At 40.1% G+C, this 26389-nt stretch overlaps 2 protein-coding genes across 2 annotated transcripts; one reads left to right on the top strand and one right to left on the bottom strand.

The window, feature by feature from the left end:
• Positions 1-173: 173 nt before the first annotated feature.
• On the bottom strand, positions 174-5380 carry cep19 (centrosomal protein 19). Its single transcript, XM_073040593.1, has 3 exons — positions 4704-5380; positions 2094-2343; positions 174-626 (listed from the first exon to the last, which is right to left on the bottom strand). Exons 2-3 carry the CDS (start codon positions 2221-2223, stop codon positions 262-264), a joined length of 495 nt encoding a protein of 164 aa, XP_072896694.1. The 5' UTR covers positions 2224-2343; positions 4704-5380; the 3' UTR covers positions 174-261.
• pigx (phosphatidylinositol glycan anchor biosynthesis, class X) lies at positions 2443-25911 on the top strand. The gene is made up of 7 exons (XM_073038997.1): positions 2443-2449; positions 5062-5202; positions 13359-13437; positions 14841-14976; positions 17524-17737; positions 21049-21149; positions 21901-25911. Exons 1-7 carry the CDS (start codon positions 2443-2445, stop codon positions 22042-22044), a joined length of 822 nt encoding a protein of 273 aa, XP_072895098.1. The 3' UTR covers positions 22045-25911.
• The last annotated feature ends 478 nt before the right edge of the window (positions 25912-26389 follow it).

The following is a 26389-nucleotide window of genomic DNA, read 5'->3' as shown; positions in this document are numbered from 1 at the left end:
TCAAAACTAACATGGCATACAAGAACATTTTTTTGAAGATTATTTTCAAATTGTGCGTAAACACTTAAAGATTTTCTACCTCTGGCCCAAATATGCTGTTCAACATTTGCTGTTTATTTTAAAGTGATGACATCATGCTCTGATTGGCTGGATGGAATTCCATGTAAATTGCATCAGTTTGAACATTTATAACTTTATTATGTTCATCTCTGGATTATTACATGACACTCACACTGACAATTTTTTAAAATGAATGATCAATCAAATCTCTCCATCTTGCTCTTCATCATCCCAGCCACATGACTCGATTTGGTCATCCTGTGGAAAGTCAACTTCCAGGTCATAAACAAATTCTGGGTCACTGGGTTTTCGCTGGTTCTTTTCAAACAGTTCATCCATTATTTTTTTCTTTTTTGCCAATTCATTGTCATCAAGTTTATTGAGGTCCTCCTCTGGGTTAATAGAGTTTGTCCTCATGAATGCCTCCAAACTTTTTTCAAGACTCAGCCCATTCAGGCTGTCCCTCAGTAGGTGTAACAATTTCTGCAGCTGCTGTTGTGACACTCCATTTAGATATACTTGGTGTCGAGGGTTATTCTTAATCTCTTCTGCGGCTCGGCAGCAATCTATTAAAGATTTTTAAAAGGAAAACTATATATTACATCCCGTGTTTATATTCAAATCTTTCTTTCATTGTATTCCTTTTTAAAGTTTAAATATTGTTGACTCAACAGGAGTTAAGAATAATGCACCACACACAAAGTGTTGGAGGTGCTCAGCAGGCCAGGCAGCATCTATGGACAAACATTCCGGGCCAAAACGTCGACTATATTTTTCTAGAGCAAACACAAGGAAATCTGCAGATGCTGGAATTCAAACAACAACACACACAAAATGCTGGTGGAACACAGCAGGCCAGGCAGCATCTATAGGGAGAAGCACTGTTGACATTTTGGGGAGAAGGGTCTCGGCTCAAAACGTCGACAGCGCTTCTCCCTATAGATGCTGCCTGGCCTGCTGTGTTCCACCAGCATTTTGTGTGTGTTGTTGACTATATTTTTCTCCTGGCCTGCTGAGCTCCTCCAGCACTTTTTGGGTGTTGCTCAGATTTCCAGCACCTGCAGATTTTCTCTTGTTTAGAATAATGCAGCAAGAAAAAAATAACAGGTTATCCAATATCAGTACAGTCAGCATGATTTCAACATGATCAGTCGGCCTTATTGTGCTACAGCCTTTGACCTCATACTTTCTTTGAATATGGTTTAATGCTGAAGAGTAGAACTTCAAAAAAGAGGATTAACATGCTAATGGAAGCAGCTTTGGTCATAACTCAAAAGAAAATCTGATTTTTCAGAGCTACGCAACAGGTCAAAACAGCAAATTTTGTACCATTTCACTTTATAGGTTCCAGTAGAACAAATGATATTTTTCCATGTCTAGTTTCTCTATTATTATAAATTACTCCTTGTGCAAATTCTGTGCCACTAGGATACACATCAAGATTTTTGACATGGTATTTTGTACATTCCACTTTACTTTCCATTTACATAAAAAAGGCAGATGAATACATTTATTTCTTACTTGTATTTGATCCAGTTTGCAAAACCCTTTTACTCCAGCTTTCAGTTAATTTTGCTTTAAATTGTTTTAACCTGATTTCCCTTACCTTCAGTTTTATGTCATTTGCACTACATGAGGACAAGGAAATAGAAGGGATCTACTAATTTGTTGAACACAGGCCATCAACATTCTTGCACCAATATATTCTACTGGATTTAATCAAATAGTTTGTTATGGAGTTGATTCTTTGTGTTACCTTGCATTAACATAATTGCCTCCCATAAATTTATACCTATGGCAAATGTGTAACACACTTGATTAAATGATATTTATATTTTAATCAAGATAATCTCCAAGTTGTAGAGTAAATCTTTATTAAAATCATCTAACAAGTAGGAAGTTTTTCCACCCACATCCAATACTTCACAACATCCTATCTTCAGCACTGTAGAACCAGTCAATAATTTAGCATCTATCCCATTTCTACAATGTTGAATGGGCTAGCTATGATTCAATATAAATAATGTCCTCACCTGAAAATCTGGAGAAATTTCGAATAGGTATCAGTCTTTGCCGAGTCTTCTTAGTACTTTCATCTTCATAGATTAAAACAATAGTAGGTGGCTTAAATTTAATACCACACTTTCTTGGAATATAGGCCATTTTGTTTCAGCTGCAGAACTCAAAACCCATAGTCAATTCATCAGCACGATTAGAGAGTCAGTGGTGTTATGACAATCAGTCATATCTCCGAAGGTCCCCAGGTATCTTCAGAATGAATTTCTACATTTTGAAAAGGATTGATGAATAATTTATAAGAAATATCCTTTTTGGGGGAAAATAATAAATTCAAATCATGATACTGTCTTCTGAAACTTTATAATGGCAGGTAATGGTGGCAGTACTGAATGTAGATATTACATCTCAAATGACCTGTATTGTTTCAGTGTGAATGGCTGGGGAACAATTGGCAACCTCAATTCATAGACACTGATCATATGGAATTCTGTGCAGAGCATGTCCACAAGGAACTTGGCAAGTCCTCAAGACTGAGCTTGATTTTTTTTGTTCACATTGGTTGGCCACCAAACGCTGGTTAATTTTCCACATTCCTGACATGGTGAGCTAAATAATACTGTTCCACTGCTTCTGTGGCTGACAGCAGATAGATCTTCTGAACTGTGTGTAACATTCACTTTCAAGTCCTGGGAAAGCTCATCCCAGTTCAATTGGATCTGGATTTCCTCACTTGCAGACCCCAGTCAGTTTGGATTGAGAAAAACATCTCCACAATCTCCATCAGTACAGAAGCACCACAGAGATGTGTGCTTAGCCCCCTGCTCTGGTTTGCTGATGACACCACTGTTCTGGATTGTATCAAAGGGGGTGAAGAATCAGCAAACAGTTGCAAGATTGAAAAATTGACTGAGTGGTGTAATAACAACAATCTCTCACTCAATGTCAATAAGACCAATGAACTGATCGTAGACTTCAGGAGAGGGAAACCAGAGGTCCATGCACCAGTACTCATCGGAGGATCAGAGGTGGACAAGGTCAGTAACTTTAAATTAACTTCAAGCCTCATCACAACACTCAGATTGGAGGAGGGACATCTTATATTCCATCTGGGTAGTCTCCAGGGATGCCCCTCTATCCTGAGGCTGTACTCTCTTGTCCTACTCTCCCACCATGGGAAATATTCTTTCCACATCTAATCTGTCTAGGCCTTTCAACATTCAAAAGGTTTCAATGAGATCCCCTCTCATCCTTCTAAATTCCAGTAAGTACAGAGCCAGAGTTATCAAACCTTCCTCGTATGATAACCCTTTCATTTCCAGAATCACTGACTCAACCTGCAAGTTAACCTTTAGGGTGTTCTGCACGAGGACTCCCAAGTCCTTTTACATCTCAGATTTTTGTATTCCCCACTGTTTAGAAAATAGTCTGCACATTTATTTTCTTTGGTAAAAGTGCATGACCATGCATTTTCCATTACTGAATTTCATTTGCCACTTTCTTGCCCATCCTCCTAAGTCCTGCAGCCTACTTGTTTCCTTAACACTACCTGCCCCTCCACCAATCTTCATATCATCTGCAAACTTAGCAACAAAGCTGTCTATTCCATCATCTAAATCATTTATATATAACACAAAAAGCAGTTGCAACACTGACCCCTGCAGAACAACACTAGTCACTGGCAGCCAATCGGGAAAAGCTCCCTTATTCCCACTCACTGCCTCCTACCAATCCGTCAATGCTCTAACCATGTAGTAACTTTCCCATAATACTATGGGCTCTTAACTTGGTAAGCAGCCTCATGTGTGGCACCTTGTCAAAGGCCTTCTGAAAGTCCAAATATACAACATCCACTGCATCCTCCTTATCTATACTACCTGTAATCTCCTGACAGAATTCCAACAGGTTCATCAGGCAAGACTTTCCCTTAGGGTTGACTTTGCCCTAAGTTGTTCTGCGTCATCAAGTACTCCATCACCTCATCCTTAACAACTGACTCCAAAATCTTCCCAAGCACTGAGATAAGGCTAAATGGTCTATAATTTCCTTTATATTGCTTTCTCCTTTCTTAAAGAATGGAGTGACATATAATGCCCCCTTTCACCATTCCCCTCTCACCTTATGCTATCTTCTTACTTGCCCATTGCCTCCCTCCGATACTCTTCTCCCTTTTCTTTCTTTCATGGCCTTCTGTTCTCTCCTATCAGATCCTCCCCTTCCCCCCATCCCTGTAGCTGTTGCACTAATCAATTGCCCAGCTCTTTACTTCACCCCTCCCGGTTTCACCTACCACTTTATGTTTCTTCCTCCCCTCCCCACCTTCTTATCTTGACTCCTCATTTGTTTTTCTCCAGTCCTGCTGAAGGGTCTCGGCCCGAAACATCTTCTGTTTGCTCTTCTCCATAAATGCTGCCTGGCCTGTCGAGTTTCTCCAGCATTGTGTGTGTGTTGTTCAAACAATATAAACGCCCCATAACTGCGAATGTCTGAATAAACTCGTAGTGCTGTTTACATTTCACTATGATTGTTACAATTAATAATAAAACATTAGCAGTATCAAACTCGTTAATCAGCAGTTAAAAAAAACTAATTGCTCAAACAGCAGTTAGTTTGCTGAAGATACAAACCGCCAGCAGACTGAAATAGGCCTCGTTCCCTTGACAACCAGGCCTATCTTTCTGGGACGTTTTATTTATTTAGCAATATAGGCCCTTCGAGCCGCACCGCTCCCCGACAACGCCGATTTCACCCTAGCCTAGGCGGTAGGTCTCTGGCCTTTAACCGGAGAAATCCCACGCATTTCATGGTGGCGCCGGGATTGAACTCGGAACCCCGACGCCCCGACCTGTGAAAACACCGCGCTATCGGGGCGCTTAATAAGATGCCTGAAAAATAAACAACACGAAAATGTCGGTATAATTATTTTCGATGAATTATGAAGTCTTCTGATGAATTGAGATGATTATATTTTCGCCTTCGAGCCAGATCTGAATTGCAAGTCTGGATTGGATTTTCACAGGCCGAGGCAGGGGGCTTCAAGCTGCCGAGGACGCTGTGCTTTGATGGGCGGCCTGCGTGTGGTCTTCCTGCTGCTGTCCGGCTGTGTTTGTGCGGGGGTCGCTCAGGGTAAGGATGAGCAAAGGGTCCGGCCCCGGATCGTACCAGGTCGGGAGGGGAGGACGCTGCGGGGTGAGCCGGTGCAGAATAATTCCATCAAGGCTGATTTTACCTCAACCTCATTTATCCATGGCGAACCTGTCAGTCTCTGTCTTAAATACGCTGAATGCCGTGACATCCACACAGCTCTGTAATAATGATTCACCAACCTCTCCTCATCTCACTTCTAAAGGGACGTCCCTTTAGGGGCTGTGCCCTGGGATCCCCAACGAACGGAGGCACCCTCCCACGTCTACTCGAGCCAGGCCTTTCAGTATTCGGTAAATACGAAGTCAGCCGTTTTGGAAGGAAAAATAAAAGATCAGATTACTATTTAAATGGTGATAGATCGTGAGTGCTTGTGTATAAATGATAAAAGGAAGGTTTGCAGCTGTAGCAGGTTATTAAGAAGGCACGTACAAACAAGCTGGATGAACTCAGCAGGTCTGGCAGCATCCGTTGAAAGGAGCAGTCAACGTTTCGGGCCAAGACCCTTCGCTTTGACAGCTCCTTTCAACGGACACTGCCCGGCCTGCTGAGTTCATCCAGCTTGTTTGTATGTGTTTATTTGACCACAGCATCTGCAGTGTACTTTGTGGTTATTAAGAAGTTGGCCTTCATTGCTGGAGGGAATGAATTTAAGAGCAGGAAGGTTACCCTGGCATTGTACAAGTACTGGTGAGGCTGCACCTGGAGGACTGTGTTTAGTTCTTGTCTCCCTACTTGAAGAAAGATATACTGCCATTGGAGATGATGCAAAGGCGGTTCACCAGGTTCTGGATATCTGGTTTGGGGTGGTGGGGGGGGGGGGGTTCAAGATTGTTTAAGGTTAAAGATTGTTTAATGTAATTTCCAGTACTCAAGTGTAAAGGAGAACAGAATAATTGAGCAAACATGAGGAAATCTGCAGATGCTGGAAATTCAAACAACACACACAAACTGCTGGTGGAACACAGCAGGCCAGGCAGCATCTATAAGGAGAAGCACTGTTGATGTTTCGGGCCGAGACCCTTCGTCGGGATAATTGAATCAGGTTTAATATCACAAGCGTGTGTCATGAAATTAGTTGTCTTTTCAGCAGTGGTACAATACAATAGGTAATAATAAAAACTGTGATTTATAATAAGTATATATAAATGTAAGTAAAACATTTAAATGAAATATGTAGTGCAAAAAGAGTAGTGCAGTGGTGTCCACAGGTTCAATGTCCATTCAGAAATCAGACGGCGAAGGGGAAGAAGCTGTTCCTGAATCGTTGAGTGTGCGCTTTCAGACTCCTGTACCTCCTTGCTGCTGGTAGCTTTGAGAAGGCAGCACGTACTGAGTGGTGGGGCCTTTAACGATGGATGCTGCTTTCTTGAGGCACTGCCCTTGCTGGAATCAGTTGAGTCTACAGCCTTCTGCAGTCTCTTGTGATCCTGTGCATTGGAGACTCCATACCAGCCAGTGATGCAACCAGTCAGAATACCCTCCACAGTACATCTGTAGAAATTTGTGAGTGTCTTTGGTGACATACCAAATCTTCTCAAACTCCTAATGAAATCTAGCCACTGTCGTACCTTCTGTGTAACTGCATCAACATGTTGGGCACAGGATAGATCCTCAGAGATGTTAACACCCAGGAACTTGAAATTGCTCACTCTTTCCACTTCATGTCCTCTGTGAGGACTGGTGTGTGTTCCCTTGTCTTACCCTTATAGAAATATATAAAATTATGAAAAGAACAGATAAAATAGAGGAAAGAAAGTTGTATCCACTAGTAAGTGAGGCTAAACTAGGGCACCTAGCCTCAAGATTTAGGGAATAGATTTAGGATGGAGATGAAAAGAAATTGCTTTTCCCAGAGCATAGTGTATCTGTAGAATTCTTTTCCCAGGCAGCAATGGAGGCTACCTCATTAAGTATATTTAAGACACTGTTAGATAGATTTTTGAAAAGTAAGAGAATTAAAGGTTATGGGGGAAAGACAGGTAGGTGACCAGAGTCCCCAGCCAGGTCAGCCATTATCTTATTAAATGGTAGGGCATACTCTATAAGCCAGAAAGCTATTCCTGCTCTTATTTATTATGTTTCAATAAAATTTCCCCTACCTGAATCTTTTTGCAATATATTGTCATGTCCAAAGACATCAAAGGCTCTTCATATATTAAGCCTTTAGGATCTCTTGTGGACCTTCTCTGGACCCTCTCCATGGCCAGTACATACTTATAGATAATAGACAATAGGTGCAGAAGTAGACCATTCGGCCCTTCGAGCCTGCACCGCCATTTTGAGATCATGGCTGATCATCTACTATCAATACCCGGTTCCTGCCTTGTCCCCATATCCCTTGATTCTCCTATCCATAAGATACCTATCTAGCTCCTCCTTGAAAGCATCCAGAGAATTGGCCTCCACTACCTTCCGAGGCAGTGCATTCCAGACCCCCACAACTCTCTGGGAGAAGAAGTTTTTCCTTAACTCTGTCCTAAATGACCTACCTCTTATTCTCAAACCATGCCCTCTGGTACTGGACTCTCCCAGCATCTGGAACATATTTCCTGCCTCTATCTTGTCCAATCCCTTAATAATCTTATATGTTTCAATCAGATCCCCTCTCAATCTCCTTAATTCCAGCGTGTTCAAGCCCAGTCTCTCTAACCTCTCTGCGTAAGACAGTCCAGACATCCCAGGAATTAACCTCGTGAATCTACGCTGCACTTCCTCTACAGCCAGGATGTCCTTCCTTAACCCTGGAGACCAAAACTGTACACAATACTCCAGGTGTGGTCTCACCAGGGCTCTGTACAAATGCAAGAGGATTTCCTTGCTCTTGTACTCAATTCCCTTTGTAATAAAGGCCAACATTCCATTTGCCTTCTTCACTGCCTGCTGCACTTGCTCATTCACCTTCAGTGACTGTTGAACAAGGACTCCTAGATCTCTTTGTATTTCTCCCTTACCTAACTCTACACCATTCAGATAATAATCTGCCTTCCTGTTCTTACTCCCAAAGTGGATAACCTCACACTTATTCACATTAAACGTCATCTGCCAAGTATCTGCCCACTCACCCAGCCTATCCAAGTCACCCTGAATTCTCCTAACATCCTCATCACATGTCACACTGCCACCCAGCTTGGTATCATCAGCAAATTTGCTGATGTTATTCTCAATGCCTTCATCTAAATCGTTGACGTAAATTGTAAACAGCTGTGGTCCCAATACCGAGCCCTGTGGCACCCCACTAGTCACCACCTGCCATTCTGAGAAACACCCATTCACCGCTACCCTTTGCTTTCTATCTGCCAACCAGTTTTCTATCCATGTCAATGTCTTCCCCCCGATGCCCTGAGCTTTGATTTTACCCACCAATCTCCTATGTGGGACCTTATTAAATGCCTTCTGCTAATACAGAGCCCAAATTGCTTACAATTTTTTTTGTCATGGATATAAATGCAATGAAAACAAACAAGGCAAGCATAAATTATTATCAATGTAAAATTGCATAATTTGATATTAAATTAACATATACAGACCTGCCAACTGTAATAAAGTTGCACATAGATCTCTCTGTTTGATGTTCTTAAAACAATTTTGTCAGTATACTTTTTGTCCAAGTATACAATATTTGTTTTGGAAGTTACTGTTGAGTCTGGCTCCATCAGCTTTCTAATAAAGTTGTTTTTAAAACAATATTCTATGTTGCCTTGGTTCAAAGTTCAAAAGTTCAAAGTCAATTTATTATCAAGGTACATTTATGTCACCATATACAACCATGAGATTTGTTATCTTGTAGGCATCATCAGTGAATCCAATAACCATAATAGAATCAATGGAAGTTTGCAAAACACACCAAAATGTGCAAGTACAAAAAATAGATAAGCAATAAATATTAAGAACATGAGATAAACTGTACTTGAAAGTGAGACAGTGGAGGAGGCCATAGGTGCTGCCTGGCCTGCTGAGTTCCTCCAGCATTTTGTGTGTGTTGTTCCATAGGTTGTGAGAACAGCTCAGTGAAGTTATGCCCTCTGGTTCAAGAGCATGATTGTTGAGGGGTAATAACTTCCCTGAACCTGATGATGTGAGTCTCGAGGCTCCTGCACCTTCTTACTGATAGCAATGGTGAGAAGAAAGCACAACCTGACTGGTGGGGGTCAATTGGCACATTGTTCGTCTAACCTCTATATTAGATAAGCATAAATTTCCTCCAAATAAATAGTTATGAAACCAAGATATTATAACCATATAACAATCACAGCACGGAAACAGGCCATTCTGGCCCTCCTAGTCCGTGCCGAACTCTTAATCTCACCTAGTCCCACCTACCCGCACTCAGCCCATAACCCTCCACACCTTTCCTGTCCATATACCTATCCAATTTTACCTTAAATGACACAACTGAACTGGCCTCTACTACTTCTACAGGAAGCTCATTCCACACAGCTATCACTCTCTGAGTAAAGAAATACCCCCTCGTGTTTCCCTTAAACTTTTGCCCCCTAACTCTCTAATCATGTCCTCTCGTTTGAATCTCCCCTACTCTCAATGGAAACAGCCTATTCACGTCAACTCTATCTATCCCTCTCAACATTTTAAATACCTCGATCAAATCCCCCCTCAACCTTCTACGCTCCAATGAATAGAGACCTAACTTGTTCAACCTTTCTCTGTAACTTAAGTGCTGAAACCCAGGTAACATCCTAGTAAATTGTCTCTGCATATTATCTTGAGTTTCCATCAGAATCTTTGTTATCAAATCACTATCTCCATTCCTACGTCTCTAAAAGTCAACAAGGTTGCTTGCAACCCTGTTGTCACTTATTTTTGGACCACGTATCTGTACTACATTGAGTGTATATTTTCATCTTCATTAGCATTAATGCACTTTGCTCCTTCCTCAGCTTCTTTATTGCTGAAGCACCTCATTCAATCTAGACCTTTGTTACTTCTGGTCTGATGGTGTGGATTTAAGAGAGGGTAGATTTTTTTTCATTTGAGTGGTGACTACTAGATTGTCACAATGTGGGAGCTCATTGACATAATTTCAGTGGTGATCAGTGGTTAGGATAATGCTGGGAAGTTAGAAGAACTATTAATAAAGGGAAAATGTAGGATTGGTGTTGCTTTCAAAAGTTAAGAGCAATTTTATGACAACAAAATAATAGGACAAGCCATCAACGGTGATATCAAGCAGTATTTAGTCATAAATATGTTACGTACCCGTGGGTATCTTGTGTCTGTCACATGACCATGATGTAATTGAGGCTATGCTGGGCATGAGGTAATGGTCTTGTGATGGTGAGGTGATGTAATTTTCCCACCAGTGAGAGGTCAGTGATGGTTTTTTCAACAGGGTGTAAAAGGAGAACCCCTCCCTGTGACGCAGGGCAGTTCGTGGTTGAATTCGTTCAGTGACTCCGTTTTGCTGCGTATTCAATGTTATGACGCAGTTTTTGTTTTAAAGTGGAGTTTTACTTTCTGCCTTAAATCTCAAAGGTTATTGCCGGCAGTTTTGCTACAATACTGCCAGTTCAGTTCAGTCCAGTGCAGAATGAAGATTTATTGAAGTTCGGGAAGCTGAAGAATCGAGGAAAGTTGGTGTTGTCGGCTGTAAAGCAGGTTCGACCTTTATTTAATCTTCGTACGAGGAATTAGAAACTTGTGTCCATGATAACTCCTGCTTTGTCAAAAAAAGAGCAGAAAGAGTTGGATGCAGAGTTTCGTCAAGGAAAGGTCAGTGCCTTTAAGCCATTTTATTTCCTTCAATCGTAAATCCCTCGGCAAAGCATACTCCGGCTGGGATCAGCAGTAACGTCGCGAAAGAGGACTCAATTACTTCAAGGAAAGTCTCTCCCTTAACTGACTGTGTAAATCATTTTGGACTTTTTGCAATACTACTTTAAAGAACTGTTTTCGCATTATCACTTTAAGAGCTGTTCGAGCTGCCGTGTAGCAGCCGACTTCCGGTTAAGTTAGTATTTTGTTTACTTTTGGGGTTTTTTTTAGCAGTGTTTAATAAATATTTATTTGTTATAAAAAAAAACTGTCTCAATTATATATTCATTGTTGCTGGATCGTAACAAATAGACTTCACACCCTTAGTAAAGCTTAAACCAGGCTGAAGAGGTGAGGGTGATTGTTCTTAATATCAAAGCAGAATTTGTCCAAGTGTGACCTCCAGGGTCAGTGAAAATGAAGAAGGAATACTCTCTACTAACTGAATTCATAAATAAAGTTCCTCAGAGAAGGAAGCAAGACTTGAAAATGTTGCAGGGTATGATGAACTGTCAGGCAAGGGTTAATAAGTGGCAAAGCAATATTCACACCACTTCTGACAAGTGAGTCTAACCACCAGCCTGCGAGTTCAGAGCCTCATGTTAATATGGTTCTTCCAAAAGCCAACACCTGCTTCCAATGTAGTGTTCCTTTACAAGGATGTCAGCCTGGATCCTGTTTCATTAGTGGAGAACAGCTTTTTCAGCTTTAGAGACAGGCCTCCTATGCATTAAGCCTCAACTGGCATCTTGAAAAAGTTGATTGCTGCGAAACGATTTGGGATATCTGAGGCCGTGACAAGCACCGTAGAAGTGCTTCACTTACTGCTCTCCTTTTCATGCTGATTTTTAGAATTTTATTTGTCTTCCTTTTAACATTTTTCTAAAACCATCTTGTCACCCATTCTGATGTTCACTGCGTATCTGGCATCCTTTTCCTTGATGTCTGGGTTTATAATGGTAATTTATAAAGTTTACTGGAATCTAGTAGTGTAATTTTGGGAAGCTTTAGAAAAATTAAAAGGAGAGGGAGTGTAGACTGCAAACTGCTAGAAATTAAGATACCTTGTGCCTAGACAAGAGTAACAAACTTGAGCACCTGCCAAAATTTTGTTGGCATTAATATTACCCACAATAAAAGATACAAAGATAGATAATGATTATCTTTACTGGCAGGTGAAGCAACAAATCATTTTTTACTACCAGAGAGCGTTGAGGTGTTGTCACGGGAAATGTCTCATGCCGGCTAGACGTCATCTAGGCGGTTGCGAGAGCACGTGATGTCAGATGATACATTTTGAAATCCTTGTAGACCTGGTGTACACATCAGTATTTGGGCCAGTTGGCTTTGGCTTCGCTCTGCTTATATTTGTGAGTGAGCAGTGGATTTTCAGTGATACTAATGTTAAATACACTATGTAGTTCAATGGTTCCATTTAATATCAGAGAATGTATTCAGTATACAATGTGAAATTTTTATTCCTCGCAGACATTCATGAAACAGAAGAAAACTCCAAAGAGTGAATGACAGAAAAATGTTAGAGCCCCAAAGCCCCCCACCCTCTCGCATACACAAGCAGCAGTAAAGCATTAACCCACCCCACCCCTTTTATTCCAGCAGGAAGCATCAGTGTCCACCACCCACCAAGCAAGCAACAGCAAAGAGCCCATGATCTGCAATCCATAACCCAGCACTTTGACATGCCACAGGCTCTCTCTCTCATTATGCCTCCATGCAAATTTTTTGTCATATATATATTTCATTTATATCAGTAAAACTATGATATTTAAGTTTATCAACAAGATACTTTTAAATTGTGGTTATCCTTTCAAGTTTGCTCAGAATGTCAGATACACCAGCAAAGAACTCTCATATGCACCAAAGCTTATAAATTCACTTTTACATTTCTTATGAGGTATAACAATACTATTTAGAAATGATGTTATTTTTCAATTGTCTTTTTAAAAGAATATTAATAATCTTTGGACAATTATTTTTAAATGCTGCATTTATTTCAACCTGTCTCTGTTTTACTCTTATTAACAGTAAAACAATGAATGTGTGTAAATAGGCAACAGGACTCATCCTTTACCCTTAAAAGTTAATTATTATTGTCACTAATTCATTAATCATCAATAATCTCTACTCAAAATTAACATGACACACAAGCAAACTTTTTAGAAGATTATCAGCAATTTGGCATATTATTTCTCAAAAAGGTTCTCCACCCTTGGCCTAGAATATGCTAAATTTGAAAGTCATGTCTTGCTTATTATCATCTGATAAATACTGAAGCAAGGATTGGATGCTTGATTGTAGGGTAATAATTAAATCGTATTATCGTGTATATGCTGTCATTTATACAGATGGTGACCCCTTGTACTCCGAACCCTGGCTACAATCAGTGAGTCTGAACAGAAGTATTGTCAAGAATGGGTTTCATCGGTAAGGATTGTAAGGATGTAGATATTGTTAAACATCTGCTGTACAGCTAATGCGTGCTCACATGGCATGTTTTGATCACATTTATGCTTGTAAAACTGAAAAATTATTTTGGGTAATCAAACATAATTTCAAGGCCTATAACTCTAAAGAGGGATATACCTCAGTTTCTCAATAGAATAAGCCAATGAGTTTTACAGTTTGATGTGAAATAAGACTTGTTTGATTGAATCCCAAAGCCCCTTCCCCCCCCACACAAGCAGCAGCAAAGCATCAACCTTCATCCCGCTTCCCCACCCACACATTCTTCAACAAAAAGCATCAGCACCCACCACCCACTAAGCAAGCAATAGCAAAGCCCCCAAAGAGAGACTATGATCTGTAGCACACCAAAAACGAATCGTTCACCCTGGCACAGGCTCGCACGCTCCCTAATAAAACTGGAACACCGAGGAAGGAACTCACATGGAGAACATACACTGAGTTACCATTTTCTATGAGATCATGGACTTCCTGTGGATACCACCCAGACTTTCCTCTTTGTGTCTGATACAAACATACTCTTTCTAGCCTGGAATATGAATGATTAAACAATATGTTCAATAAAGCCATGAAAAGTACAATTGTGTGTTATTAGTTTAGGCAGATTGTGTTTGTCTATTACTGTGACTTAGATGAAGACCAGACCGCATTGTATGAGTAATTAATGCAGAAAGCCAGATAATTGCAAAGGGTTCACAAACTTTTCCTTGCAGCTGACTGGTTCGACATGTACACATGCACATGGATACATCTGTGATGGAGTCCTAGGAGAGCTTCATGAGTATACAGATAGCCAATTAGTAGGTTACAAAAATCGCATTTACAAACTCCACACTGACAACAATGGAGTTCAGGATCAAACCCAGGTTGCTGGAGCTGTGTTCCATTATACCACCCTTCAGGACCTCCTGACACCTCAAAAGTTGTTCTATAACTCTGTTTTTTAGTGGGCTTTGCACTAGTATTTGAAGATTTATAGTATTTGTAGTTAAGACTAAAATGTACTTGACATTGGATCCAGCATACCTTTTAAGCAGTGGATAAAAGGGCCAAAGGATGTTCTGGAATGTAAGTTCTCGCAGGAAAGAGCACCTTAATAATGACCTCCTCAGCTCAAAAGCCATCCTAAAACACTTTTCACCTTCATGTGATTGTTTAGCCTACATGTATGAGACTTGATTAATAAAAAGTAACACTTTCAAAGTTCACACTCGCTTTTTATATGCACTGAGCTAAAAAAAAAGACAGAACAAGAAGTAGAACATAAAAAAGTTTGATGCACTATTCATATGTTTAATAAGAATAGGGGCATGGGTTGATGAATAGTTAAGTCTTACTAAAAGTGTTTGATTTCTTGTTTATAGGGAGCTACTGATAGACGTTAAGCTTAATGAAGGTGCTCACCATGACTGCTGCATTATGATTAAGGAGCATTTGCCCCAAGGACTTTATGTAGATCCATATGAGCTTGCATCACTGCGTGAACATAGCAATACAAAGGTATGAGAAATGTAATCTTTCTGTTAGTACTAAGGGCATAAGTAGTTATTTTTGTACATGTTACCCTTATGATAGAGAGTGGAGTATGTGCTAAGAATATTAACAATACAGTTTATTGTTATGTGCAGCATTATTATAGTGTATGTAAAACAAAACTATTGTCATCTTTGTGAAAGACCAGGCTCTGCATATGCAAATTTATTACCACAGTTCCATCAAAAAATAATAGGTTTCAACAATGTAGCTTACAATTGATATGAAAATATGATAACATTTATGTTCAAATATTTTCAATTACCTTTGCAAAAGTTGCCTTTGCCTTGCAAATGTGCAGTAGAGCACTTCACAAGGCAATTTTGCAGCTATTAAAATATCCTGAATGCTTGATATTAGAGAAAGGAATATGTAAAATGCTATAAATTCCCAGCAGGTCAGCCAGCATCTGAGGAAAGAGAAACACTGGTAATGGGTCAGGTTAGTGAAAGTTAAAACAACGCTGTTTGGCTTTGGGGCATACGGGTTAGTAGGTAAGTACACATGGGTGTAATTCGCCAGTGTTGGAAAACAGTTTCCGTGCCACATCTCTAAATAAATTAAATGCATGAATATATTCATGGAAGAGTTCGAATGTAATTGGCATGTAGTCAAACTGTGAAATAGAGAAGTGAAATGAGAAAAATGATTACTGCTAGTGGATGTCCTGATTGATAAGTGGTACTGTTTACTTTGACAGTATTAATAGCAGTTTCTTTCCAAGTTGTCCCTCAGGATTGAGTATGAATAGCTTCCACTGCTGTTCTATGGGTTCTGAGGTGACTGGACCGGCAGGCTGAGAGGATGTGTTGTTTGGTAATGTGTGAGGTGGTGTGCTTCTTCTACCAGTTCCGCATCGTTTTCATGTGCTTTTATGGAACATGAAACATAGAACAAAATGGCACAGGAACAGGCCTTTCAGCCCATCGTGTCTGTGCTGACCATGATGCTAGTTCATGTGTCTCTCTAAATTCTTCCTAAATATTGCTGTTGTATTTCTTTTCATCACATCCCCTGATAGAGTTTTCAAAGCACTTACTACTCTCTGTAAAAAAAAGCCTGCCTCACAAATCTCTTTTATACATTCCCCTAACCTTAAAACACTACCCTCTATATTTGACATTTCCACCCAGGAGAAACATTTTGATCGCCCACCTTGTCTATACCACTCATAATTTTGTAATCATCTCCCCTCATCCTCCAGTGCTCCAGACAAAACAACCCAACTTTCTCTAACTTCTGCTTATTGCTAGTATTGTCTAATCCAAGCAGCATGCTGGAGAATTCCTTCTTGCACCCTGTCCAAAGCCTCCATTTCCTTCCTGTAATGGGGCAACCAGAATTGCAGACAATACTTCAGATGCAGTGAAGTTGTCTGACCTCATCTATTCTAATCCTGTTTTCCCAGGTTAAAGCCAATCACTTTTCCATAATACATTCTGGAAGCTATGAGCATCAGCAGGCCTTTCAGCCCTTCAAGTTCATCTTTCATTTCAATGCCATCTTTCCACCCTTTCTCCCACACCCTGTACCTAGAAATTTCTCACTAAATATAACCTCCAATTTGCCTTCACTGGTGTCTGGGGGCGTAATTCCATGTTGAATTCATAGAATAATACAGTACAAAAATAGGCCTCTCAGTCCAAACTGTCCATGCTAATGAAGATGCCCTCCAAAGCTAGTCCCATTTACCTACAGTTGAAGAAACTTCAGCTCATCTCACTTTGAACCAGTTACCCTGTATTCTCTGCCAGGGAAGTATCTGCCACCTCACCCCCTCCCCATACATCCAGCCTGTCAGGTCCTGTCAGAATTTTAAGATTGTGCAGCATAGAAACAGGCCCTTCAGCCCAACACATTGATGCTATCCAAGTTGCCCACCTGAGCTGCCCCAGTGCACATCCCTTCAAACCCTTTCCATCCACAACTTGAGTTTCTCTATGCCAATCCAATACTCCTTCTCTACCTTGAGTCAGTAGGAATGTTGTATTTTTTCAAGGAGGCTTTGGGAACGTTGGTGAATCTTTTCTCCTGAGCACCTGCCAAGCTCACAGCTGGGAATGGATTGCCTGTTTCGAGAGTCTGGTGTTGAGATGCAAGCCATCTGGACTGCCCATTCAAGCCAACAAAGTATAACTGCAACCTCAGTGCTTAGTATTTTGGCCTGGAAAAGGCTGTAATGTAGTTTTGTCGATCCTTCCTGTGGATTTGAAATATTTTGCAGAGCTGTCATTAGTGGTATTTTTCCAGCTTTGAGAGAGCAGAGTCTAGGAAAACAAGCTATGAGATTTGGACTAGGTTTGAGATCCTGATCTTCACACATCCTTTTTGCTTACTCAGCCGAAGTACTATATGATAGATATATATATATATATATATACACACACACACACACACACACACACACACATAAACTGGTTGTACTATCTTTCGAGCAATATTCACTTGGATGTTAAACAGCAACATTTGCTATTGTTTGTTTCTAGTTGTTAATGTTTTGTGATTGCTGTACAGGTATTTGTTCAGAAGGAGATCGATATTGAAGCTCCAGCATACCTATCACCTGTGCACACAGTTATCATCTACCTCAATCCTGACCCTAGCAACCCTGGACATTTTGTTGGCACAGTCCCAGTGCACATACGGTACCATCGACCAACTGCTACAGAGGAAACCAACACACTGGTCATCCTTACGCATCCACACTTGATGATTCACTGCCAAAGAGGTAGCAAATAAACAAGGATGAATGTTGTTAGGTTTTTTTTCCCTTTGAAATATCTGTGAGCTTGATGTTAAATTACTGATCAATTGAGAGGCACTAGTACAAACACCATTTAGAGCATTTAAAATCAGCTACTAGTTGGTGACTACTAAACTACAAAATTATTTTCAAACCCAATTGATCTACTAATGTCCTTTTAGGGCAGAAACTCTTCTGTCCCTGCTCTTCCCAGCCCATTATTAACTACAGAGCTGCAGAACTGATGTTGACTCACATCTGCCTTCAGTTGAGCTAGCAGTCTCTCAGTTCAAGGGTAGTTTGGGATGAGTACTGAACGTACCTATATTGTGAATGAATAAATTCCTTTCTATCCTCTCACTATGTCTTACACCTCTCCCAGTAATTTAGACTTGATTCTAAAATAACCAGTTGTTATTCATCCCAGGTGTTTAGCTAGCTTACTTGGCTGTGGCAACAACAGTTAAGCTGTATCTATATCTAGCATCTGTATGTGCTTCCTACATTTCATTTTCCATCAAGGTCACTGGTTAGTCTAGATTGTTTTCCATCCTGACATAGTGGTGCTGAGGTCATCATTGCTGTTGAAGTTCGTCAGTTAATGAAGAACTAGCAGCAGCTCCAATGTATAATTCTATGTTACTGGGGTCTCTATAGCTAGTGAAAACATACATGGAGAATTATAGTGAATTGAATCAGACAACGAGATAGCAGATATGTCCGACTTCCAAGAAACCCACCCTTTAAGAGCTTGCAAGCTCTATCACATTGACTTGCCCTTGGCTGGTGTCAGTTGTTGTCAGTTCAAATGAATCTCTTATGATCAGTAATTATGACGTTATCAAGCTGACTGAGTAAGTCAATTGGGTCATACTAAGGAATCATGAACTAGAAAAAGCAAAACATTTTTTACTTAGTTTTAACGAGTGTGAAATGAAGAATGTATATGAGAATAAATTAGTTATAGAAGTTCTAGAATTATAGTATGTATAAAATCATTATTATCCTATTTCTAAAATAATTGTTTGATGGAAACAATATATAAAACGAGCTTTATGAATCCAGAGAATTGCTAACAATGTCTTCTTTTTAAACTTAGAATGAAAACATTGCTGGAAAGTAATTTATTACACATCCCTGAATGTGTGATCTTTCTTTGTTCTGGGGCTTTTCAAACCAGTCCCTCATGTTTTTATTCTGTAGATTAATGTCTACATGACCGATTTCATGCCCTTGTCCTGAAATAAGAAATCTGTTGCCAATTTCAACCCTTTTCTCACCTATTCCTTGGTTTTTCTTTCCCTATATGCATGATAAGCCTGTTCAACTCCCTTAGCTACCTTGATCACATTTCTTTCTATTCTGCCTGCTATAAATATTCTGTTCCATTCTTGCAATTGTTCCAAAACATTTACATCTGATTTGATGAAGCATCTACATACCAGAACCTGTGAAGGATCTCAGCCCAAAACATCCACAGTTTAGTCCTCTCCATAGATGCTGCCTGACCTGCTGAGTTTTGCTAGCATATTGTGTGTGTTGCTCAGAATCTCTTGTGTTTATGATACAAGTTCCACACCAAGGATTTCCTTCATTGCAGTTTTCAGGAGCTTTGACCATGTACATTCCACTTCTTGCATCACTGCTCTTGCTCAGTGCCCTTCATTCTTCCACCACGCTTGCCTCCAACTACTGTGGATCATCCTTATGATTTTCTTGGAGATACAAGAGACTGCAGATGCTGGAATCTGGAGAAGAAAGCAAGATGCTGGAGGAACTCATTGAGTCAGGTAGTGCAGTTCAAATGAAGGATCTGAACGCGAAACATTGACTTTCTATTGCAGACCAATTAAAGGGTCTTGGTCCAAGAAGTTGGCTTACAATTGAGTCCAGATGCAGAGTCTAGACCTGAAATATCAACCGTCCATTTTCCTCCACAGATGCTGCCTGACCCACTGTTTCCTTCAGGATCTTGTTCTTTACTCATTATTTTCCTGATCACCCTAATAATTTTTATCACCACCAGTAAAATGCTGTAACCAAATATGTTCTGTGTTTCTTTTTCAACTTTCCAAAGGACAATTCTGTCCATGACGTACTCCTCAGCCCCAAATTTCACTTGTTAAATACCTTTTAGTGCAAGTACAGAAGATTCAACACCTGCTCTTTCTACCTCTGTTAGAAACAATGATTGACTGATTCTTTCACTGTTCCAGTTTTGATGCAGGTTCTTGGCCCAAAACGTTGATAATCCTTTACCCTGTTGAATTCCTGCAGCAGTTTGTATTTTGCTTCAGATTCCAACATCTGCAGCCTCTTGTCTTTTCAGTTATTTATTATAAGGTATGGTACACTGTATCACACTAATGATGTGATTTCATCTGCACTGAGTGTGAGCAACTGCATATTGCACAGCGGCTTTATACAGTGGCACCATTCCGTCTATAAACATGACCCTGATCTTGCTGTCCTGTCACTTTAATTTTCTTTTCTGCTCCCACCTTGTTGATTCTGAATTCCACCTTTTAGCCCAAATCTTCCACTTATTTATGCATTTTTCTTTGTTTTACTGAAGTATTACTCCTGCCACTTAAATATCCTCTGCAAATTCCAACACTATTCTCTCTGGGTCCCTGTCAAAATATTTGAAGCATTGGTAAACTGCAGTGGCCCAAAGACATGACTACCATTTCTAACCACATAGTAAAACTGTTCTTTCATCATTCTGTTCTGCCACCTAGTATGTGTTCATTCCATTGCTACACCATTCTTGTAATTTATCTTTGTTTAATGATTAATGAAATACTCTGTCAGCATCTTTCTTAACATCCACTGGATTTTGTTTATTTATAGTTTATATAATGTCCTCAAAGTATGCTATGTTTATCAACAGCAGATAAATCCATGCTGGCCACTTCCAACCATCTCTGAATCTCAAGTGTGTGGGGAATTTTATTATTAGTACCAAAATTTCCATACCATTAATGTTAAGCAAACTAGGCTGTAATTATCCAGGTAAACTTGGTTTCTATTGGTCATTCTCCCTTTCCTTCAAAAGACTCCTGAAACTTCTAGAAATTTAAATTTACTTGTGATATCTAAAGTCTCTAAAACTCTGGAACATAATCTTCTTTTATCCTTTTCTTTACACATAATATAAAATCATGCACATTGGTCTTAGTTACTTGAATATTTATCTTCCCTAAGATGTACACTTTGGTCAGAAAGTATATAAGATACTATTTAATAATTCATTGATTTTGTGCCTTCTGTGTGTCCTCTCTTGTTTCTCACAGATAATCCAGTACAGATAAGATGGAACCTTAGTGTGTCTGAAGATCGCTGCTCAGTGAGCAACCCCAGTGCCTATCAGTGGGTGAATATTACCTATCAGAATGTAAGTTGACAGTTTCTTTAACGTTACTTAATGAATCCCATTAGGTGAATCTGTAATCTCTTTGAGAATGCATTTTCTATTTGTCCTCTGCAGAATGGAAATGTTGACAGTTCTTTATGGCAAGTGTGGTATAATCAATAACATTACTTAAAAACAGAAAAAAATCAAATTCTGAATTTAATTACTTAGAATTATGTGGAACGGGAAGTTTTGTTTGTCTAGCACATCTCTGCATGGTATTCCTTCATTCAGTCCTTTTGGTCCCTATATTCCCTAGATTCTTGAAACACATTACTGTGAAGTTACTTGTTCACACTTGTACTTCTTAATACTTCTGGATAAATGCCAGTCGTGGTGATAGTCTAAAATGTGGTTGCCTTGTCTCATGGTGTTGATATTATATAACTTGAGTCAGAAATGATTGTCTAACCCCAGAATTACAGGTCTCAACTTAAACGCCATGAACATCACACATTGGATTTACTGAAATTTCTATATGATTTTCTGATTTCTGCTCCCATAAATAACGCTCCTTATTGGGGAATTCTAATTTGGAGATTTAGTTTTGTATAATAAATGTTTTTATGTCCATAGTTTGCTGTTGCTTCTGAAACATGCAGATATTCATAAGTGCTTGCACCACAGGAAAATAGTGATGCTTGAGATTTGTGAGAATGGAGGTGCAGTAGAATGATGTGATTGCTGCCTGTTAACAAACTTCCTTGTATCTCATGATTCTGACTCTTCGCAGGTTGTAGAAATCTTAACACTCGAGGTTCCTGTTGGGCAGAAGAAGCATGCGTTAGTTGTGACAGCTGCAACATTACTGTCTACCGTTCTGTGCTGCAGTCTACTTTTGAGAGTTGTATGGATGCATGGCCAGTTTGAATCCTAATTTAAAAACAATGAGAAACTGTTAAAAGGTGAAGTTGCCAACCTTTTTGGAATGGATTACTACCATGAATTTGGCCGTGGATTTAATGGTTGCCATGGATATCGTGATTTTGAAGATTTCAGAAATCTTCATGGCTTTTTTGAAATCACATTTTTACATAATTTGAACTAGCCTGGTGTAATGAGCTGGATTAATCAGACCCAAGTATTTGAGTTTCCAGGAGATGTGGTAACAAGCGTACAAGCAGAACTAAGTAACTTATTATCATAAAATAAAAAGCACAAGTAAACCAGACAAAATACTACATAGCAGAGATTTCTGGGCTCACAGTTCTTGGTCACCACTTGACTGTTGCTGCTGTCGGGGGAACTCCGAATTCTGATTGATGAAACCAGCCTTTGGTCGCAGGCAGCGACACGATCCCAGTTCCTGTGAAAGTTCAAAGAAAATCCAATACAGTCTATCCACAAGCTTCAGAAGTGGAGAGACAAACACTTTGTTCTCCTCCATTAGCACAGCATTAAGCATAACCCCATAAATCAGTCATTTTAACTCCTCCTTATCTAGTAACAGAAAACATTACTTGAGTTTACAAAGTACTTTAATGTTTACATATAAGCAATAAGCCTGAAGAAAGACATTCTATTAACAGACATTCTTAGTGTTTCTCATTAACAGACATTCTACAGAAATTAACAGGCCCCACGTGCTATAAGATCATAAAGAGCTAGGGTCATCTGACCTGACAGACATTCATTTAACATTTACAAATCACATATGCTACACCTGACTGCTTAACTTTGCAAGGCCTGTTTACAATATAACACTGTTGTTTTGATTATTGACTGCTGCTTCCACTGAATAAGACTTCACAATGGACATGTAGCATCATTGGATTGTATGTATAACATTACATTAGTTCTTTATATGCAATCATGCTTACAGTGGTGTGTTTTTCCACAGGTTCTTGGTGTCTTTATTCTCAATTTTCCCATGATTTGGGACAAAAATATCATGACCACTCGGCCCAAACTAATTGTGGCAAAATTCCAGGACTGTAAACTGAGTTTTCGTCTTGAGTATTTATACACTTCTGAATATTGTGGCTGAATCTACTTCCACTTTTATCTTGGACTGAGTATTCTTGTATTTTTCTCATGCTTTTTTCAAAATACCCTTGCTCTTGTATGGTGAAAAATGAAATAATATACCTATGCTAACCACAAACTCCCTGAACTTCGGCACCACATTTTGTGGGAAAACAGTGGGTGTCTGAATACAAGAAGCGAGTTAGCTTGGAAATATTCTTATAAACTTTGCACATACTGTATATGTGGGTTTTTATCTCCAATACTTGTGGAGTCCTTAAAATTTCTCTGATTTTCCTCAGTAAGCCATTCTGGTATCATTCAGTTCGAGGGGGATGTTACAATTTTAAGGTCAGGATGACATTTAATAGCTGTCAACACATTACATTGTGCATTTCACAACATATGTTAGAATCACCGACATGTGTCGTGGAATTTGTCATTATGCAGCAACAGTACATTGCAATATATAATAAAAACTGAAAAATATATATAAAAGTTAATTTAAATAAGTAATGCAAAAAAAAGTAGTGAGATAGTGTTCATGGGTTCAATGTCTGTTCCGAAATGGAATGGCAGAGGGGAAGAAGCTGTTCCTGAATCATTGAGTGTGTGCCTTCAGGCTCCTGTACCTCCTTCCTGATGGTAGCAATGAGAGGGGGCATGGCCTGGGTGATGTGGTTCTTAATGATGGATGCTGCCTTTTTGGGGCATTGCTCCTTGAAAATATTCTGGATGCTGGAGAGGTTTTTGCCCATGATGGAGCTGACTGGGTGTACGATGTTCTGCAGCTTATTTCGAACCTGTGCAGTGCCCCACCCCATACCAGAGGGTGATGCAGCCAGTTAGAATGCTCTCCATGGTACATCTGTAGAGTGTCTTTGGTGACTTACCAAATCTCAAACTCCTAATGAAATATAGCTGCTATTATGCCTTCTTTGTAACTGCACTGATATGTTGGGTCCAGGATAGATCCTCAGAAATGTTGACACCCAGGAGCTTAAAATTGCTTCCTGTTTCCACTTCTGATCCCTCTATGAGAACTGGTGTGTGTTCCCTCGTCTTACCCTTTCTGAAGTCTACAATAAATTCTTTGGTCTTACTGGCACTGAGTGCAAGGTTGTTGCTGTGACACCACTCAACCATCTGAACTATCTCACTCCTGTATGCCTTTTCGACACCATTTGAATTTCTGCCAACAATAGATGGCATTTGAGTGTGCCTAGTCACACAGTCATGTGTAGAGAAAGTAGAGCAGTGGGCTAAGCACACATCCTGAGCTGGGTCAGTGTTGATTATCAGTGAGGTGGAGATATTATTTCCAATTGACACAAGCTGTGGTCTTCTGGTGAGGAAGTTGAAGATCCAGTTGCAAAGGGAAGTAAGTACAGAGGTCCAGGATTTGGAGCTTTTTGATCAGAACTGTAGGAGTGATTGTGTTAAGCACTGAACTGTAGTCAATAAACAGCAGCCTGATATGAATTAGTACTGTCCAGGTGATCCAAGGCCTGTGAAGAACCAATGATATTGCATCCACTGTAGACCCATTATGGCGAAAGGCAAATAGCAGTGCGTCCAGGTCCTTGTTTAGGCAGTAGTTGATTCTAGCCATGACCAACCTCCCAAAGCACTTCATCACCATAGATGTGAGAGCTACTGGGTGGAAGCTCACCCTGCTGTTCTTGGGCACTTGTATGAGTGTTGCCCTTTTGAATCAGGTGGGAACTTCTGGCTATAGCAATGAGGGATTGAAAATGTCTTTGAACATATCCACTAGTTGGATGGCACAGGTTTTCAAAGCCCTACCAGGTACACCATCAGGGCCTGTCACCTTGTGAACATTCATCCTCTTGAAGGATGTTCTGACGTGACCTCCAAAACAGAGATCACAGGGTCACCAAATGCTGCAGGTATCCTTATAGCTGTAGTTCTATTCTCCCTTTGAAAATGTGCAGAAAAGGTATTAAGCTCATCTGGGAGTGAAGCATCACTGCCATTCATGATGTTAGGTTTCACTTTGTTGGGACTAATGGACTGAAACCCCTGCCACAATTGACATGCTTCCAATTCAGCCTCTAACTTTAATCAGAATTGTTCCTTTGGTCTTAAGATAGCCCACCATAAGTTGTACCTGGCCGCCTTGTATAGTCCTGGATCACCACACTTGAATGCCACAGATCTTGTCCTCAGCAGCTATGAATCTCCTGGTTTATCCATGGCTTTTGATTCATGTATGTACGCGTAGGCACACCCACGTACACACAGGTTTTAATGAAGTCAGTGACAAATGTGGCATATTCATTTAGAGCCGAAGACCTGAATCCAGTCCTGTCCACTGACTCCAACATAAACATCCCTTAGAATACCTTGTTATAATTTACCTGTACATAAATTATTGGATGGTATTCTAAGTGACTGGATATATATTCGGTGTCATGTGGAGAATGGCTTATTTACTGGTTGAAAGCTGCATCCACCATGTCAGTCATTAACTGGCCCGTTTAAAAGTTGCCATCGCTGTTTCCCATTGGTTGGTTTGCGCACCAGGGCACTGGAGTCCTGTTTCAGGCATGGTTTCTTTCCTTTAGTTCCTGGAGCGCACTTCACACTGAGGTCGAAACCAGTGCTGAAGAACTTTTGGGAAAGCATGCTTTAGACTTAAGGGTCTTAGCTAAATATCTCTTTGTTGAATATTTAGTTTTGGAATCTGTGTAACTCAGAGGAGCATGGATGTTTGGTGGAATCTTTTACTGTTTGTAAATAAATGATTTTTCATAGTCATTGTCTTCTGTCTCACTCACTAAACCTGGGAACCTGATTCCGTGTTACATTTGGCACTGCAAGCAGGGTTTGTCCACTTGAGAAGATGAATATCTTTAGAAGATCATGTAAGAGAGAGGACCCCTGTATGAGCAATGCCAAGTCCTGAGTGGACCAACAAGAGTGCAGGATTTGGGAGTCTCACTGATGGGTTATGGGATGCTTGTAGATTGGTCAGACCAGTTAGATTCCCTGGGGTATGCATACATAGCACATTGGGATTTCCCAGGAGAAAGGTTAGCATAGAAACATAGAAAACCTACAGCACAATACAGGCCCTTCGGTCCACAAAGCTGTGCCAAACATGTCCTTATCTTAGAAGTTACCTAGGGTTACCCATAGCCCTTTATTTTTCTAAGCTCTATGTACCTATCCAAAATTCTCTTAAAAGACCCTATCGTTTCCACCTCCACCAACATCGTCGGCAGCCCATTCCA

This window comes from Hemitrygon akajei, chromosome 3, assembly GCF_048418815.1.
Source record: "Hemitrygon akajei chromosome 3, sHemAka1.3, whole genome shotgun sequence".
Taxonomy (NCBI): Eukaryota; Metazoa; Chordata; class Chondrichthyes; order Myliobatiformes; family Dasyatidae; genus Hemitrygon; species Hemitrygon akajei.
Note: the sequence above shows the minus strand (reverse complement) of the source record. Positions and strands in the feature narration are given on the sequence as shown.